The following is a 19,803-nucleotide window of genomic DNA, read 5'->3' as shown; positions in this document are numbered from 1 at the left end:
GATGGTAGAGGCAGATAAATTAGAGGCATTTACGAGACTCTTAGATAGGCCCATAGGTGATAGAAAACTGGAGGGCTATTGCAGTAGGTTAAATGGTCAGCACAGCATCACGGGCTGAAGGGCCTGAACTGTGTTCTATGCTCTATAAGTGCCCTCTATGAGTAGTGTTTACGCCCCGCGGAGATGTTAATGGGACTCTTCCAGCGCTTTGCGGGAAAGGCAGTGCACGTCCCTCACCCTCGGACCAGTGTCTGTCAGAGAGCTGTACGGACTCGGGTTCTTTGGCCCATCTAGCTCATGCCGTAACCGGAGAGGGGAGGCACTGGGAGAACTCGGCATCCAGAACATTCTGACCATGTTGTCTATTTCTCAGTCAGAAGGGAAGGGTGAGACAGTGATTCAACAGGTGGTGCTACTGCCCCACAGCCCCAGAGGCGTGGGCTCGATCCCGGTCTCCAACGCTGTTTGTGTGGAGTTTGCACGTTCTCTCTCTCATGACCATATGGGTTTCCTCCCCGGATGCCCTGGTTTCGTCCCACATCCCAAGGACTGCGGGTCAGCGTGTTCGTTGGTCAGCTGAGAGGGATTGAGGATCCCTGACATTGGTGATCAGCCTGTGTAGGACTACCCGCCGTGACTGAGCAAGGGGCTGCCCGCACCCACACTTCCTCCTCGGCTTTGGGTAATCTCAAAGGCAGGCTTGTGCACTGTTACACCCCTCCCCGCCCACTATACACACCCCCTGAACAAACCTCACCCACTGGGGTTAAATCCTTCGCTCTGACTGTTGCCCCCACCTCCAGTCCCACTCCCAAGGGGAGCCCGTCGCCCACCCCCACGGCACACAGGGGCAGGGAGAGAAAGGGAGGGCGTGTGTGTGTGTGTCCCCTGACCGGCAGCCCTCAGGCAGCCTGCACCGCTGGAGGCGGGGTGGGGGGGCGGAGGTGTCGGGGAGGCGGCTGAAGGTTTGGATCAGGGTGTGGGGAGAAGTGTGCGATTGCGGTGAGTGGAGCGGGGCTGGGGGTAGTTGCGAGAGGGAGGGCGGAGAAGGGGGAGGTGGGCGTGAGAGGTGAGCGGGACCCACAGTTTTGCGGAGAGCACTGCCACCTAGTGGGAAGTGCCGTCTGCTGCAGGCTAGGAGCGAGTCGGAATTAGTTTTATTATCACCGACATTTACAACATGAGGTGAAGTTTCTTGCTTTGTAGCAGCAGCACGGTAAAAGACATAAAATTACTGTATGTTGCAAAAAAAAAACCAAATTAATACATTGTGCGAAAGACCCATAACAAGGTAGTAGTCATGGATTCATGGACCGATTGCGGAGGGGAAGAAGCTGTTCCTAAAACGTTGAGTGTCTGGCATCAGGCTCCTGTGCCTCCTGTCTGATGGTAGTAATGAGAAAAGGGCATGTCCCAGAAGATGAAGCACTTAATGATGGATGGCTCCTTCTTGAGGCGTCACCTTTTGAAGATGTTGTCGATGGTGGGAAGGGTTGTGGCCCGTGATGGTGCGGGCGGGGTTTTCTCTTCCCGAAGCCCACAATCAATCCCTTGGTCTTGCTGACGCGGAGTGTAAGGACTTTGTTGTGACCCCACTCAAGGTGCCTCGTGCATTGCATTGGAGTCTCCAGACCAGGCAGAGTTGCAACCAGTCAGAACGCTCCCTGCGCTGCATCTATAGAAATCTGCCAGAGTCTTTGGCGACATACCAGATCTCCTCAAACTCCCAATGAAAAGTAGCCGCTGAGGTGCCTTCTTTGCAATTGCATCGATGCGTTGGGCCGAGGATAGATCGTCTGAGATGTGGACACCCAGGAACTTGAAGCTGCTCACCGTCTCTACTGCTGGCCCCTCGATGGGGACTGGGGTGTCTTCCCCCCGCCCCCCCGCCTACTCCCCCTTCCTGAAGCAAGTTCACATCAGTCCCTTGGTCTGCTGACATTGAGTGCAAGGCTGTTGTGACACCGCTCAACCAGCCAATTTATCTCACTCTGAATCTGAGCTCCTGCCAATAACACTGGTGAATTTATAGATGGTGTTTGAGCTGTGCCCAGCCACACAGTCACACAGAGAGTAGAGCAGTAGGCTGAACGCGCATCCAGTGAGCCCCACACGGCATCAGGGACCTCAGACCAGAAAGGAAACTATGATCTGTGACAGGCGTGAAGACCAATGGAGAATGTTCACTGGAAGATTAGACAGCTTCTGAAATACTCTTTCCTTGCACTCTCCCCGACTGAGAAGGACATAGAACAAATCTGAGTTCAGGTGCAGGCACAGAGGTCACTATGCAGTGCGGAGGGAGCGGCACACAGTCGGAGGGGCTGTTGTCTGACAATGTGCCCGCTCCACTGTAGGGTGGGTGAAACTGCTGCCGGGACACTGCCCTGGATAAAGGATGAGAGGGCGATTCTGGGGTGTGCTCTGGTTGGTTGAGGAATCTTGTTGTGCATGTCTAACTTGTAACCGTGATTTTAGCTGGAAAAGTCGACTCGTCGAGATCTGTGTGACTAAAGGGGCAATAATTTAATCAATACAGGGTCCTCGTCTCACCCCTGGACTTCAAGAGCTCCTGCAATTAATGTCAATTTAATTTAACGTCCGAGCCTTTGAGGCAGAAGCGGGCACAATGCGCAGAGTGACTCACTCGAGGCATAATTTTCCTGTGGTCCTCTGTCACTGCTGCCTCATTATTGACGGATCTCCCCACAACAGCACCACTGAGAGAGGGAATACACGGAGGGTGGACATGGGGGGAAGATACAGAAGAGAGGGGAACACAGAGAGATACAGCACAGAACCAGGCCCTTCAGCCCACCGAGTCCATACTATCCATCAACCTCCATTCACACTAATCCCACCCTAACATATTTCATTCTTCCCACATCCCCATCAATACCCCCCAGATACACCCACTCACCTACACACCGGGAGCAACACACCGATCCGCTGCCCCTCCTAACAGTCTTTGGGATGCACAAGGACCCTGGAACAGCAGGGGGAAACCCAAATGGTCAAAGGTAGAACATACAAACTCTACACAGACAGCACCCAGGGTCAGGATTGAATTGGGGTCTCTAGAGCTGAGCCACGGAGGGCAGCTATGGTTTTGAAACCTCGTGTCCCTGATATGAAGTGTTAATGCAGGCAAGCCCAATGACTTCTTTCTTTGGGGCACACTTCTGTTTTCCTGGACGTCCGTGAAGAAAAAGAATTTCAGGATGTGTATTGTATACTTTACTCTGATATTAAATGAAACTATTGTCAATCAACCTCTTTGAGAAGTATGAGGGGTGGACGCAGCAGGAGATTGGTGCAATCAAGAGTGGCTTGACCCTTGGGCAGGAATCAGGTGCGTTGGCCTGACTAAGTAGCTGCAAACTGTTGTGACTATGACTGAAGTCACCGAGGAGACACTAAAGCTGGTTATATAGAAACCTGTGTTCATCACAATAAACAAGCAGATGCTCACAAACCCAAAAGTATGTCACATTTTTATACCCTTAAGATCAAAAGGGGGGTGATTCAATACAATGATATTATTTACTTCAACAGTAATATGCAGGAGCTTTTGGAAAGCATCATGTTGGATAAGACACCGGGGCTGGACAAGATGTACCCCAGGCTTCTGTGGGAAGCGAGGGAGGAGATTGCTGAGCCTCTGGCGATGATCTTTGAATCATCAATGAGGACGGGAGAGGTTCCGGAGGATTGGAAGGTTGCGGATGTTGTTCCCTCATTCAAGAAAGGGAGTAGGGATAGCCCAGGAAATTATAGGCCAGTGAGTGGTTGGTAAGTTGATGGAGAAGATCCTGAGAGGCAGGATTTATGAACATTTGGAGAGGCATAATATGATTAGGAATAGTCAGCATGGCTTTGTCAAAGGCAGGTCGTGCCTTATGAGCCTGATTGAATTTTTGAGGATGTGACTAAACACATTGATGAAGGTAGAGCCATAGATGTAGTGTATATGGATTTTAGCAAGGCATTTGATAAGGTACCCCATGCAAGGCTTATTGAGAAAGTAAGGAGGCATGGGATCCAAGGGGACATTGCTTTGTGGATCCAGAACTGGCTTGCCCACAGAAGGCAAAGAATGGTTGTAGTTGGGTCCTATTCTGCATGGAGGCTGGTGACCAGTGATGTGCCTCAGGGATCTGTTCTGGGACCCCTACTCTTTGTGATTTTTATAAATGACCTGGATGAGGAAGTGGAGGGATGGGTTAGTAAACTTGCTGATGACACAAAGGTTGGGGGTGTTGTGGATAATGTGGAGGGCTGTCAGAGGTTACAACGGAACGTTGATAGGATGCAAAACTAGGCTGAGAAGTGGCAGATGGAGTTCAACCCAGATAAGTGTGAGGTGGTTCGTTTTGGTAGGTCAAATATGATGGCAGAATACAGCATTAATGGTAAGACTCTTGGCAGTGTGGAGGATCAGAGGGATCTTGGGGTCCGAGTCCATAGGACACCAAAAGCTGCTATGCAGGTTGACTCTGTGGTTAAGAAGGCATACAATGCATTGGCCTTCATCAATCATGGGATTGAGTTTGAGAGCTGAGAAGTAATGTTGCAGCTATATGGGACCCTGGTCAGACCCCACTTGGAGTACTGTGCTCAATTCTGGTTGCCTCACTACAAGAAGGACATGGAAACCATGGAAAGGGTGCAGAGGAGATTTACAAGGATGTTGCCTGGATTGGGGAGCATGCCTTATGAGAATAGGTTGAGTGAACTTGGCGTTTTCTCCTTGGAGTGACGGAGGATGAGAGATAACCTGATAGAGGTGTACAAGATAGTGAGAGGCATTGATAGTGTGGATAGTCAGAGGCTTTTTCCCAGGGCTGAAATGGCTAGCATGAGAGGGCATAGTTTTAAGGTACTTGGAAGTAGGTACAGAGGAGATGTCAGGGGTAAGTTTTTTACAGAGAGAGTGGTGATTACGTGGAATGGGTTGCTGGCAGCAGCGGTGGAGGAGGAAATGATAGGATCTTTTAAAAGGCTCCTGGATGGATACATGGAGCTTGGGAAAATAGAGGGCTATGGGTAAAGCCTAGGTAGTGCTAAGGTAGGGACATGTTCGGCACAGCTTTGTGTGCCAAAGGGCCTGTATTGTGTTGTAGGTTTTCTATATTTCTATCACTTTAGGTTGACAAATGGTTCCTTTGAGATTCATAGTGGAAGCACATTGTAATTGATAAGACACCTCTGAAAGTCCAAACACCTTTGGGGGAGACCAATGAACCAAATATTCTAAAAGCTTCTGACGACAGAGAGCCAGATACCCTAAATTAATGTCTGTTGATTGTGTACACCTGTGACTGTGTTTGATATGCTAAGCAACATCATTGGTCTGGTCTGCCAACTTGCACTCAAGTTACAATGCTGCAAATAACTTAGCCCATGCTGCCTGGTTTGATGCAGGCCAATTAATGCAACCCCATTGTCTTTGGCTCATCTATAAGCAATCCCTTAGTCTGTGGGGCAGTTTAATTTCAATTTACTGTTTGCAATTTTCACTAAGAACTGATGGCTAATTGCAAGCTACCTGAACTTACTTACATTTACAATGAGAGCTGAAGACTGCTTCGTGCTCCAATTAATAATGGCTAAATTCACACAACTCCAGAGTACTCCCCAGCACAAACATTTGATGAATTTGGAGCATTTTCCTTCTGCTGTTTCTCTATATGTCCTCATACGGGTTGTGAGATGTCCCCCTTGCTGGTATGTGGGATAATTGTAAAGAAAGGAAGATGCTTGCTTTTGTGGAGGAGACCAGAGTAAAAGGCCGTCAGTACAAGAGGGCAAGGGCTCTCAGATATTCAGTTCAGAAACATCTTTACCCAAAGAGTTGGAAACATGACGATGTCACCTCTAAAGGATTAAGTGATGCAAGGAAATTAAATGAGCGAGAAAGGATACAGAGATAGAGTCACAGAAAAGTATAGCACAGAAACAGGCCTTTTGGCCCATCTAGTCCATGCCAAACCATTTAACCTGCCTAGACCCATCAACCTGCACCAGGACCATAGCCCTCCGTACCCCTCCCATCCATGTACATATCCAAACTTTTCTTAAACATTGAAATCAAGCTCGCATGCACCACTTGTACTGACAGCTCATCTCACACTGTCACAACCACGAGTGAAGAAGTTTCCCCTCATTTCCGCTTAAGCATTTCACATTTCACCCTTAACCCATGACCTCTAGTTGTAGTCCCAGCCAACCATAGTGAACAATGCCTGCTTGCATTTATCCCATCTATACCCCTCATAATTTAGTATCCCTCTATCAAATCTCCCCTCAATCTTGGAACATAGAACATAGAAAACGTACAGCACAATACAGGCCCTTCGGCCCACATTGCTGTGCTGAACATGTACTTACTTTAGAAATTACCTCAGGTTACCCATAGCCCTCTATTTTTCTAAGCTCCATGTACTTATCCAGGAGTCCCTTAAAAGACCCTGTTGTATCCACCTCCACCACCGTTGCCGGCAGCCCATTCCACGCACTCACCACTCCCTGCGTAAAAAAACTTACCCTGACATCTCCTCTGTAGCTACTTCCAAGCACCTTAAAACTGTGGCCACATCTTCCACATTCTAAAGAATAAAGTCCAACCCTATTCTATTTTTCCTTATAACTTGGGTCCTCCAGTCCTGGCAACATCCTTGTAAAGTTTCTCTGCACTCTTTCAACCTTATTTATATCTTTCCTGGAGGCAGGTGACCAAAACTGCAGAGAATACTCCAAATTAGGCCTCACCAATGTATAAAATCACATCTGCTGTACTCAATACTTTGATTTATGAAGGCCAATGTGCCAAAAGCTTTCTTTGTGACCGTATCTATCTGTGCTGCACTTTCAATGAATTGTGTACCCGTATTCCAAGATCCCTTTGTTCTACCACACTCCTCAGTGCCTTACTGTTTAGTGTAGGACCAGCTAAGAGCTACTTCAGTTGGTCCTACTGAAGTGCAACACCGCGCCTGCATTAAATTCCATCTGCCTATTTCTCCAGCTGTTCTGGATCCCATTGCAAGCTCTGATAGTCCTTGCTGTCTACTGCACTCCCAATTTTGGTGTCATTTGCAAAAATGCTGGTCCAGTTTACCATGTTATCATCCAGACAGTTGATATAGATGACAGACAACGATGGACCCAACACTGATCCCTGCGGCACTCCACTAGTCACAAGCCTCCATTTGGAGAGGCAACCATCTACCACCCTCTTTGACTTCCCTCATAAAGCCAATGTCTAATCCAATTTACTACCTGCTCTTGAATGCCAAGTGTCTGAGCTTTTCCTGACCAACCTCCACGTTTGACCTTGTCAAAAGATCTGATACACTGGGAGGAAGCAGGTGGATTAATAGGCCCTCAACACCAGAAAGCCTGCAGATGCTGGAAATCTGAAGCAACACGCACAAAATGCTGGAGGAACTCAGCTGGTCAGGCTGCAGCCACGGAAGTGAATAAACGGTCGACATTTCCAGCCGAGCCCCTTCTCAGGACTGGAAAGGAAGGGGGAGCACGCCAAAATAAAACAGTGGAGGTAGGGGAAGGAAGTGATAGTTGAAGCCAGGTGGGTGGGAAAGGTAAAAGGCTGGAGAGGAAAGAACCTGATAGGAGAGGAGAGTGGACCAAAAGAGAAAGGGATGGAGAAAAGGGATAAGAGAAAGGGGAGAAGGTGATAGGCAGGTGATAAGAGGTAAGAGGCCAGCATGGGGAATAGAAGAAGAGGGGAGGGAAAGAAAATTTTTTTACTGGAAGGAGAAATCGAAATTCATGCCATTAGGTTGGAGGCTACCCGAACAGAATATAAGGTGTTGCTCCTCCAACCTGACAGAGGCCTCTTCACAGCACATGTCAGAATGGGAATGTGAATGGGAATTAAAATGCTTGGACACTGGGAAGTTCTGCTTTTGACAGATGTGTTCAACGAAGTGGCCCACCAATTTACGATGGTTCTCACCAACGCAGAGGAGGCCACTTCGCATTAGTACGTTAACTTGGTCACTTTTACTTTTACTTTTACTTTAAACTTTCTTGTCGCCAAACAATTGATACTAGAACGTACAATCATCACAGCGATATTTGATTCTGCGCTTCACACTCCCTGGATTACAAATATTAAATATTAAAGATATTAAAAATAGTTAAAATTAGTAAATATTAAAAATTTAAATTATAAATCATAAATAGAAAATAGACAAATGGGAGGTAACGTAGTGCAAAAAAACTGAGAGGCAGGTCCGGATATTTGGAGGGTAAGGCCCAGATCTGGGACAGGATCCGTTCAGCAGTCTTATCACAGTTGGAAAGAAGCTGTTCCCAAATCTGGCCGTAAGAGTCTTCAAGCTCCTGAACCTTCTCCTGGAGGGAAGAGGGACGAAGAGTCTGTTGGCTGGGAGGGTCGTGTCTTTGATTATCCTGGCAGCACTGCTCCGACAGCATGTGGTGTAAAGTGAGTCCACGGACGGAAGATTGGTTTGTGTGATGTGCTGCGCTGTGTTCACGTTCTTCTGCAGCTTCTTTCGGTCTTGGACCGGATAACTTCCATACCAGGTTGTGATGCACCCTAGAAGAATGCTTTCTACGGTGCATCTATAAAAATTAGTGAGGGTTTTAGGGGACAGGCCAAATTTCCTTATTTTCTCAGGAAGTAAAGGCAATTCATAGCGATTGATGTCAGAGCCACAGGTGGATAGTCATTCACGCATGTCACCTTGCTCTTCTTCCGCACTGGGATTATCGTTGCCTTCTTAAATACACATGGGTGTATTTGGGAGGTGAAAGCTCGTTGGGCTGGAAGGGCCTACCTCTAAGTAGGCCTGAGCAACTTCTTGTTCTCATGTCTGACAGCAAACCAACTTGAGTTCCCTATCTGGTGTGTGAGGGCTTAAAACTTGGCAGTAACCCTCACTGGGTAGGATGCGAACACAGGGTTATTAGGAGCAGCAATGGGAAACTCGGCTACTAATGTCTTGTATTCCGATCTACCTTCAGTAACCTTTCGCCCCTCCTTACCAGGAATCCCTCTGCCTTTATAACTTTCAAAGATCTTCCTTCCAAATGACTCTCCGCCTTCGTGAACAGTTGTTTCACCTTGTCTGTACCTTAACTGAGTGACCCCTTTATTTTTAAATGGTGACTTCCCCAGTGTGAAATTCTCAAAGAGGGGGGATCACTCTCTCCACACCAGCCAACACCCATAAGGATCTTGTATGTTTCAATCAAGTCAAAAGCCTGCAGAACCCTTCTATTCTAGACTGGGTATTGAGCAATGAGGAAGGGTTAATTAGCAATCTTGTCGTGAGAGGCCCCTTTGGTAAGAGTGACCATAATATGGTGGAATTCTTCATTAAGATGGAGAGTGACATAGTTAATTCAGAAACAAAGGTTCTGAACTTAAAGAAGGGTAACTTTGAAGGTATGAGATGTGAATTAGCTAAGATAGACTGGCAAATGACACTTAAAGGGTTGATGGTAGATATGCAATGGCAAGCATTTAAAGATCACATGGATGAACTACAACAATTGTTCATCCCAGTTTGACAAAAGAATAAATCAAGGAAGTTAGTGCACCCGTGGCTGACAAGGGAAATTAGGGATAGTATCAATTCCAAAGAAGAAGCATACAAATTAGCCAGAAAAAGTGGCTCACATGAGGACTGGGAGAAATTCAGAGTTCAGCAGAGGAGGACAAAGGGCTTAATTAGGAAGGGGAAAAAAGATTATGAGAGAAAACTGGCAGGGAACATAAAAACTGACTGTAAAAGCTTTTATAGATATGTGAAAAGAAAAAGATTGGTTAAGACAAATGTAGGTCCCCTACAGACAGAAACAGGTGAATTGATTATGGGGAGCAAGGACATGGCAGACCAATTGAATAATTACTTTGGTTCTGTCTTCACTAAGGAGGACATAAATAATCTTCCGGAAATAGTAGGGGACAGAGGGTCCAGTGAGATGGAGGAACTGAAGGAAATACATGTTAGTAGGGAAGTGGTGTTAGGTAAATTGAAGAGATTAAAGGCAGATAAATCCCCAGGGCCAGATGGTCTGCATCCCAGAGTGCTTAAGGAAGTAGCCCAAGAAATAGTGGATGCATTAGTGATAATTTTTCAAAACTCTTTAGATTCTGGACTAGTTCCTGAGGATTGGAGGGTGGCTAATGTAACCCCACTTTTTAAAAAAGGAGGGGAGAGAAACCAGGGAATTACAGACCGGTTAGCCTAACATCGGTGGTGGGGAAACTGCTGGAGTCAGTTATCAAAGATGTGATAACAGCACATTTGGAAAGCGGTGAAATCATCGGACAAAGTCAGCATGGATTTGTGAAAGGAAAATCATGTCTGATGAATCTCATAGAATTTTTTGAGGATGTAACTAGTAGAGTGGATAGGGGAGAACCAGTGGATGTGGTATATTTGGATTTTCAAAAGGCTTTTGACAAGGTCCCACACAGGAGATTAGTGTGCAAACTTAAAGCACACGGTATTGGGGGTAAGGTATTGGTGTGGGTGGAGAATTGGTTGGCAGACAGGAAGCAAAGAGTGGGAATAAACGGGACCTTTTCAGAATGGCAGGCAATGACTAGTGGGGTACCGCAAGGCTCAGTGCTGGGACTCCAGTTGTTTACAATATATATTAATGACTTGGATGAGGGAATTAAATGCAGTATCTCCAAGTTTGCGGATGACACGAAGCTGGGCGGCAGTGTTAGCTGTGAGGATGATGCTAAGAGGATGCAGGGTGACTTGGATAGGTTAGGTGAGTGGGCAAATTCATGGCAGATGCAATTTAATGTGGATAATGTGAAGTTATCCACTTTGGTGGCAAAAACAGGAAAACAGATTATTATCTGAATGGTGGCCGATTAGGAAAAGGGGAGGTGCAACGAGACCTGGGTGTCATTATACACCAGTCATTGAAAGTGGGCATGCAGGTACAGCAGGCGGTGAAAAAGGCGAATGGTATGCTGGCATTTATAGCAAGAGGATTTGAGTACAGGAGCAGGGAGGTACTACTGCAGTTGTACAAGGCCTTGGTGAGACCACACCTGGAGTATTGTGTGCAGTTTTGGTCCCCTAATCTGAGGAAAGACATCCTTGCCATAGAGGGAGTACAAAGAAGGTTCACCAGATTGATTCCTGGGATGGCAGGACTTTCATATGAAGAAAGACTGGATGAACTGGGCTTGTACTCATTGGAATTTAGAAGATTGAGGGGGGATCTGATTGAAACGTATAAAATCCTAAAGGGATTGGACAGGCTAGATGCAGGAAGATTGTTCCCGATGTTGGGGAAGTCCAGAACGAGGGGTCACAGTTTGAGGATAAAGGGGAAGCCTTTTAGGACCGAGATTAGGAAAAACTTCTTCACACAGAGAGTGGTGAATCTGTGGAATTCTCTGCCACAGGAAACAGTTGAGGGCAGTTCATTGGCTATATTTAAGAGGGAGTTAGATATGGCCCTTGTGGCTAAAGGGATCAGGGGGTATGGAGGGAAGGCTGGTGCAGGGTTCTGAGTTGGATGATCAGCCATGATCATACTGAATGGCGGTATAGGCTCGAAGGGCCGAATGGCCGACTCCTGCATCTTTTTTCTATGTTTCTATGTTTCTATGTTTACCCGCCTCTCCACACAAGACTGTCCACCAATTCCAGTTGTTCAACAAGAGAAGCGTCTCTGAGCTGTTTCCAATGCACTGACTTCCTGATGCTCCACACAAACCTGCTTCCTCTCAGGCCATCAGAACCCTCTATCCTCTCTCCTCCATGGGCCTAAAAAGGAGACCCTTACTGTAACCAGTTTTCTAGGCGTGCTGTCACTTATGCACCAAGAGGATGAAACTTACAATGTAAGAGAAAAAAAGAGTGTTGAACGTTGGGAAAATATTCCTTTCAATTTTCAATTGGGAAAATCTGTACCAACTGGCCCACAATCATAAAAGATCTTTTTGATTTCTCTCTCAATAATTCATGGCTAAATTAGTACTACCATTGTAGAGTTCCGCCCGATTTAAGATGATCAAGTAACTGGAAAAACGGTAAATTTTCACCTTTTTAAATCGGGGACAAATTCAGTCCCTGTTCATTACTGAGGCTTTGTTATGAGATGATTAAAATTTTTCACTTGGCCAGAGTCATAAATACAATCCCAAGCGGATGCAGAGGGTCTTTCCCTCAGCAGCCAAGGGTCCCACCCTCCGCTTTGGGCCCCATATCTAAGAAAACATGCTGGCACAGGAGAGGGTCCAGAGGAAGTTTACAATCCTGGGAATGATTGAGTCATGGAAAAGTACAGCATAGAAACAGGCCCTTCAGCCCATCTAGTCCATGCTGAACTATTTAAACTGTCTAGTCCTATTGACCTGCAACAGGACCATAGCCCTCCATACCCCTACCATCCATGTATCTATCCAAACTTCTCTTAAATGTTGAAATCGAGTTCGCAAGCACCGCTTGCGCTGGCAGCTCATTCCACACTCTCACAACTCCTCTGAGTGAAGAAGTTTCCCCTCATGTTCCCCTTAAATTTTTCAGGGTTAATATACAAGGAGCGTTTGATGGTCTACACCTGTACTCGCTGGAGTTTAGAAGAATGAGGGGGAGATCTCATTTAAACCTACCAAATATTGAAGGGCCGGGATAAAGTGGACATGGAGAGGATGTTTCCAATAGTGGGACAATCTAGGACCAGAAAGTGCAGCCTCAGAATAGAAGGACCTCCACTTTGAATAGAAATGAGGTGGGATTTCTTTAGCCTGAGGGTGGTGAATCCCTGGAATTCATTCCTGTGGAGGCTGTCATTAGGTACATTTAAAGTGGAAGTTGATAGGTTTTTGATTACTAAGGGAGTCAAAGGTTACGGGGAGAAAGGTTATGGGATTGAGAGGGAAAAGAAATCAACCATGATCAAATGGTAGAGCAGACTTGCTGGGCTGAACGGCCTAATTCTGCTCCTATGTCTTACGGTTTTAGGGACAAGAGGTCTCTTCCTCCAAGGGCAGGAAGCCGGGAAGTATCACCAACATGTCTGTTGGAATTGTGATTCACAGCTTGTTATCCCAGTCACAGTCTGACCGGGACTCGACTCCCGAGGCTAAGCAAAGAAACCTCAACGTTACAGAGTTGTGCAACACCCAAGTAGAAGGCTCAGCCCATCGTGTCCATGGCAACCACTGAGTACTTTCCCACACTGGTCCTTTTCAGCCTTAGTGTTTCTCTAGGTGTCCTTGTGACCGGTAGGTCCTCAGAACATACAGGACATACCCCAGATTACTACGGGAAGTGAGGGAAGGGATTGCTGTGCATTTGGAGATGACATTAACATCCTCACTGGAGTGGTGTCAGATGATTGGAAGGTGGCAAATGTTATTCCTTTGTTCAAGAAAGGCAGTAGGGATAATTCTGCCAATTTTAGACCACTGAGTGGTGGGCAAATTATTGGATTCTTACAAACAGGATTTATGAGCATTTGGAGAGGCATAGTCTGATTAGAGAAGTCAGCATGTCTTTGAGAGGGGAAAGTCATTGCTTATGAACCTACTTATTTCTTCCTGTGACAAAACAAATGGATGAAGGTAGAGCGGTAGATGAGGTTTATATGGATTTTACTAAGGTGTTTGACAAGGTTCCCTGTGCTGGGCTCATTCAGAATGTCAGGAGGCAGGGGATCCAGGGAAATCTGGCTGTGTTGATTCAGAATTATCTTGCCCGCAGATGGCAGAGGGTGGTTGCAGATGGAGTATATTCTGCCTGGAGGTCAGTGACCAGTGGTGTTCCTCTGGAACCCCTGCTGTTTGTGATTTTTGTAAATGAACGGATGAGGAAGTGGAAGAATGAATTTAATAAATTTGAAGATGACATGAAGGTTGGAGGCACGTGGATGGTGAACGAGGCTGTTGTAGATTACAACGGGACATTGATAGGATGCAGAAATGGGCCGAGAAGTGGCAGCTGGAGTTCAAACTACAAAAGTGTGAGTTGATACACTTTGGAAGGTCAAACTTGAAGGCAGAGTGCAAGGTTAATGTCAGGATTCTCAGCAGTGTGGAGAAGAGAGATCTTGCGGTCCAGCTCCATAGATCCATCAAAGTTGTCTTGCAAGTTGATAGAGTTGTTGAGAAGGCACATGGTGTGTTGGCCTCCATTAGTCACGAGATAATGTTACAGCTCCTTGCTACTGTTAATTTAACTGAAGAACTTCTTGAGATTATCTTTATGCCTACTTCCAAATCGCAAGATCACAAGACAAAGGAGCAGAAGTAGGCCATTCGGCCCATCGAGTCTGCTCTGCAGCTCCCCCATGAGCTAAACTATTCACCTATCTAGTTCCAATTTCCGGCTTTTTCCCCATATCCCTTGATACCCTGACTAATTAGATACCTGTCAATCTCCTCCTTAAACACCCTCAATGATCGGGCCTCCACAGCTGTATGTGGCAACGAATTCCACAAATCCACGACCCTCTGGCTAAAAAAATTTCTCCTCATCTCTGTTTTAACTGGGTACCCTCTAATTCTAAGACTGTGGCCTCTTGTCCTGGACTCACCCATCAAGGGAAACAATCTTTCCACATCTACTCTGTCCAACCCTTTCAACATTCGAAATGTTTCTATGAGATCCCCTCTCATTCTTCTATACTCTAATGAATACAATCCAAGAGCGACAAACACTCCTCATATGTTAGCCCCTGCATTCCAGGAATCATCCTCGTAAATCTTCTCTGAACTCTCTCCAACATCAGTACATCCTTTCTAAGATAGGGGGCCCAAAACTGCACACAGTATTCCAAATGAGGTCTCACTAATGCCCCATAGAGCCTCATCAACACCTCCTTACTCTTACACACTATTCCTCTTGAAATGAATGCCAACATAGCATTCGCTTTCTTTACCGCTGATCCAACTTGGTGGTTAACCTTTAGGGTATCCTGCACGAGGACCCCCAAGTCCCTTTGCACTTCCGATTTTTGAATTTTCTCCCCATCTAAATAATAATCTGCCCGATTATTTCTTCCTCCGAAATGTACAACCATACATTTGTCAACATTGTATCTCATCTGCCATTTCTTTACCCACTCTCCTAAACTAACTAAGTCTCTCTGCAACCTTTCCGTTTCTTCAATATTTCCTGCTCCTCCACCTATCTTGGTGTCATCCGCAAATTTAGCCACAAAACCATTTAATCCATAATCCAAATCATCGATATACATCATAAAAAGAAGCGGCCCCAACACCGACCCCTGCAGAACACCACTAGTAACTGGCAACCAATCAGAATAGGATCCCTTTATTCCCACCCTTTGCTTTCTGCCTATCAGCCAATGCTCCACCCATTTCAATATCTTTCCTATCTTTGTTTTTACTCTCCTGATTTCCCTCTTAAGCCAGGTCTTAAACTTTTTGCATTTGTCGAGAGATGTATTCATACAAAGCTGCCTAAACATGATGTACGCTTCCTTCTTTTTCCTGAACAGTGCCTCGATATCTCTCATCAGTCAGCATTCCCTGAATTTGATACATCAACCCTTCACCCTAACAGGAACATGCCACCCTTAGACTCTTGATATGACCCTTTTAAAGCCTCCCGTTTGCCAAATGTTCCATTGCCTTTAGATAGAGTCACCCAGTTGACTCCAGCTAGATCCTGCCTAATGCCCTCAAACAACAGGAATTCTGCAGATGCTGGAAATTCAAGCAACACACATCAAAATTGCTGGTGAACGCAGCAGACCAGGCAGCATCTCTAGGAAGAGGTCCTGACGAAGGGTCTCGGCCTGAAACGTCGACTGTACCTCTTCTTAGAGATGCTGCCTGGCCTGCTGTGTTCACCAGCAACTTTGATGTGTGTTGCTCTAATGCCCTCAAAGTTGGTCCTGCTCCAATTCAGGGCTTTAACCTGCGGACCTGCTCTATCCTTTCCATAATTATTTTAAAACTAACAGAATTGTGGTTATTGGACGCAAAGTGCTCAACGACTGGCACTTCAGTTACTTGTCCCATGTTGTTCCCTAAGATGAGGTCTGGTATTGCCTCTTCCTGAGCAGGTTCCTGTATAAATTGTGTGAGGAAACTGTCTTGGATGCACTTCTCCAATTCTGCCCATCCAGGCCTGTGAACTCTGGGGGACCAAGTCAATACTGGGAAAATTGAAACCTCGAACTAACACTACCCCACTACTTTCACAACTCTGTGCAATTTCTCGACACATCTGCTCCTCAAGTTCCCACTGACTGTTGAAGGATCTATAATACAATCCCTACCAAGGTGATCATCCCCTTCCTATTTCAAAGTTTTATCTGAACTTTAGGTGATTCCTCAAGAATATCCCCTCCAGCCCTCCTGTCATTCCTCTTATCAAAAAGGCAACACCCTCTTCCCCATTACCTGTTCCTCTGTCACGCCTAAAGTTTTGGTTTCCCAGAACACTGAGCTGCCAATCCTACCCTTCTCTCATAAACACATAGATGCTGGAAATCTGGAGCACTCACACAAAATGCCGGAGGAACTCAGCAGGCTAGGCAGCATCTATGGAGTCCTAATGAAGAGTCTGACCCGAAACGTCAACTTTGATGCTGCCAGACTTGTTGAGTTCCTCCAACAGCTTGTGTATCCTGTCCATCTCTCAGCCACAGTATCCCAGTCGGTAGAGGTGATCCACGTCCTCAGTCCGGTGCCGTGTGATCACAGAAACAAACTCTACTCTGACAGCCACAGAGGTCAGGATCGAACCCGTGTCACTGCAGCTGTATGGGTCATTCACACTTCCCCTCCACCCCTCTGGTCTGACCTAAACTTGCCGGTCTGCTCGTACGTCGAGATGCCCGTGGAGGAATGTTGCCGACTGGCACGCTGTAGGCGGCAGGAGTACGTGCTGAGAGGCATCAGTGCAGCCATTGCAAGGGCTGAGTGGGGAAGGACCACAGTGTAGGGTTCTCCCGCTAGCAGACAGGGAGGAGGCAGCTTGGGTAAGGAAGCCCCTCAATTTCTGTGACAGTGTATCACCCTCAGGGGCCAAATGATTGGCACCCGTCCTCTTGGCTTTAAGAAATGTAATAGAACACGACTTTACACGTTGACTATGGATGTACGAATCAAAAGTTATTGCATGGTCTATTCTTGTAAATATGTTTTTTATCATGAATAAAGTTTTTTTTGATTTTAAAAAGTTCTCGCTTCCTGTTGTGGTGTACTGCTTTGATCCTGCGCTTTGTCTGGGTCCGCGTTTAACCACAGGTCTTCTCTCTCCGCAGGTCAGTGAGGGAGCAGAGTGATGGTCATCCTCCTTTACACCATGGTCATTTTGTATCTTGGCAACATCCAGGCTGCTCCCCTACAATCAAACAGCGGCTCCCAAGACCGTGGCTCTGACTGGGCCAGACAGGGGCTGCCGGCCCTGCTGACGGACGGTGAGCTGGACGAAGAGGTGACCGGGGAGAGCCCACCAGACGAGGCGATGCTGGACGTGCAAGGTCTTGACTCCGAGGTCTCGGGCAGGGAGTGGGATCTCTACTCCCCGAGGGTTATCCTGGCCAGCAGACCCCCCGGTGACCCGCCCTTGCTTTTTATCATGGAGGAATCGCTGAGCCAGACGGAGATGGCCAACAGGACTTCACGGGTGAAGAGGCAGTCCCCGAGCGTGGGTGTGGACCCTTCCCGCCGGGGCGACCTCTCCGTCTGCGACAGCAGCAGCGAGTGGGTGACCAGCCGGAGGGTAGCAGTGGATGTCCTGGGCAAGACGGTGACCATCCTGACCGAGGTGCCCACCTCCACCGGCCCCCTGAAGCAGTACTTCTACGAGACCAAGTGTAACACTCGCTCCTCCACCGCGCAGGGCGGGTGCAGGGGCGTCGACAAGAGGCACTGGATATCCGAGTGCAAGACCAAACAGTCGTACGTGCGAGCCCTGACCATGGACGCCCAAAAGCGGATGGGGTGGCGGTGGATACGGATAGACACTTCCTGTGTTTGCACACTGATCAACCGGACAGGGAGACTGTGACCCTTCTCCTTCCCTGGGCCCAATTCCAAAACCACCCCCTCCTTTCTATTTGATGTTATCTATATTGTTGTAAATATATAAAATATATAAATTATTTCACTAAGTTTTATGGATTGCATGTAAAAAGTTATGTTTATACTTTGAACTGTTGTATTTATTCCTGAATTTACATATTGGTACTGTTTGTATTAACTTATTGTATTTTGAAATATACTATTCTTCACTTGACACTGTGTCTTGCTACAGATGATGGGAGGCTCTCTATTGGTTATAGGTCAGTGTCATTCTCGGCCAGAAATTAACAGGAGTAAAGAACTGATTTTACTTTGCAGGGCTCGGTTACTTTGGGTTGGGGAAGGGTGGAGATTGTTGCCTTAACTTTACTCAGGAACTTTGGTGCACCACCACAGGCTGGGAAGTATAACTGCAGCGTGACTGTTTACATTGAAAATGTGACTGTAACATGACTGGTTTCATTGCAAGTGTAACTACCATGTGACTGTTTACATAGCACTGTAGAACAGGGAATAAGAAGAGAGGCTTTGGCACAGGTCAGATCTTTGTGTATGACAGAGGGCCAGATGGATTTATTTTACAGGCAGGGGAAGGGGTTCTCTGCTCTAGTCAGTAATCCAGCACCCTTGGGGCCTGCTAGATCCACAGGTTTTCTGGACTGTTGGATGTCAGACCCACTTATAGCCAAACACATTGTGACATCACACTTTACTTGTTACTCGCTGGTATGAAAGTTTTCCAAGCGAAACAGGTGAGTTTACCAGGAGCAGGAAATATGCAAGACAGCAGTCACAATCTTTCTGAGTTCCTGGAGCACTGTGTACAGTTCTGGTCTCCATACTTGAGGAAGGATATACTGGCTTTGGAGGCAGTGCAGAGGAGGTTCACCAGGTTGATTCCAGGGATGAAGGGGTTAACCTATGAGGAGAGATTGAGTCGCCTGGGACTATACTCTCTGGAGGTCAGAAGAATGAGAGGGGATCTTATAGAAACATAATTTTGAAAGGGATCGTTAAGATAGAAGTAGGAAAGTTGTTTCCATTGGTAGGTGAGACTAGAACTAGGGGACATTGCCTCAAGATTCAGGACAGAAGATTTCGGATGGAGATGAGGAGAAACTGCTTATCCCAGAGAGTGGTGAATCTGTGGAATTCTCTGTCCAGGGAAGCAGTTGAGGTTTCTTCACTAAATATATTCAAGAAATGGTTAGATACGTCTTTACATAGTAAGGGAATTATGGGTTATAGAGAAAAGGCAGGTAGATGGAGCTGAGTTTACGGACAGATCAGCCATGATCTTATTGAATGGCGGGACAGGCTCGATGGGCCAGATGGCCTACTCCTGCTCCTATTTCTTATGTTTCTGACCCCAACTCTAGCACCCGGTCCACAGCCTTGGCCCTGTTTCTGATCGTGCATTCCGCTTGCACTCCAGACCCCATCTCGCACCCCAGCTCACGGAGCGACCCGCAGTCGGACAAGCGGATTGTGCAGGTTTTACCGAGAGCAGCGTGACCACAGCACAGCCATTGGTGGGAGAGTGACCCTGCAGCAAAATGCCCTCACAGACAGTTTTCACTGTAAGTGCAGAGAGTTTGCCCGATACTCAGTCAGCACCTCTTGGTGTTGCTTTGCAGACTGCAGTGAACTCTTTGAATCAGGCCATGTGTTTTTCCAATATATACATCTGTGAGGGGTGGGGGTGTCCTTTCTTTAATGTAAACCTCCAGGGAAAATATCTGTGTGGTGTACAGAAGGGATCATTTATT

At 46.8% G+C, this 19,803-nt stretch overlaps 1 protein-coding gene across 4 annotated transcripts in view; it reads left to right on the top strand.

The window, feature by feature from the left end:
- LOC134354349 (neurotrophin-4-like) overlaps positions 1 to 18,219 on the top strand; it is a 64,833-nt gene extending 46,614 nt beyond the window's left edge. For all 4 annotated transcript variants that reach the window (XM_063063289.1, XM_063063287.1, XM_063063288.1 and 1 more), the window contains one exon: positions 17,272 to 18,219. In XM_063063289.1, coding sequence (XP_062919359.1) covers positions 17,292 to 18,020 — 729 coding nt within the window. In that variant the 5' untranslated portion in view covers positions 17,272 to 17,291 and the 3' untranslated portion in view covers positions 18,021 to 18,219. The remainder of the gene's footprint in view (positions 1 to 17,271) is intronic.
- The last annotated feature ends 1,584 nt before the right edge of the window (positions 18,220 to 19,803 follow it).

Source organism: Mobula hypostoma, chromosome 11 (genome assembly GCF_963921235.1).
Source record: "Mobula hypostoma chromosome 11, sMobHyp1.1, whole genome shotgun sequence".
NCBI lineage: Eukaryota > Metazoa > Chordata > Chondrichthyes > Myliobatiformes > Myliobatidae > Mobula > Mobula hypostoma.
The sequence above is the reverse complement of the archived record's forward strand: the minus strand, read 5'-3'. Positions and strand labels throughout refer to the sequence as shown.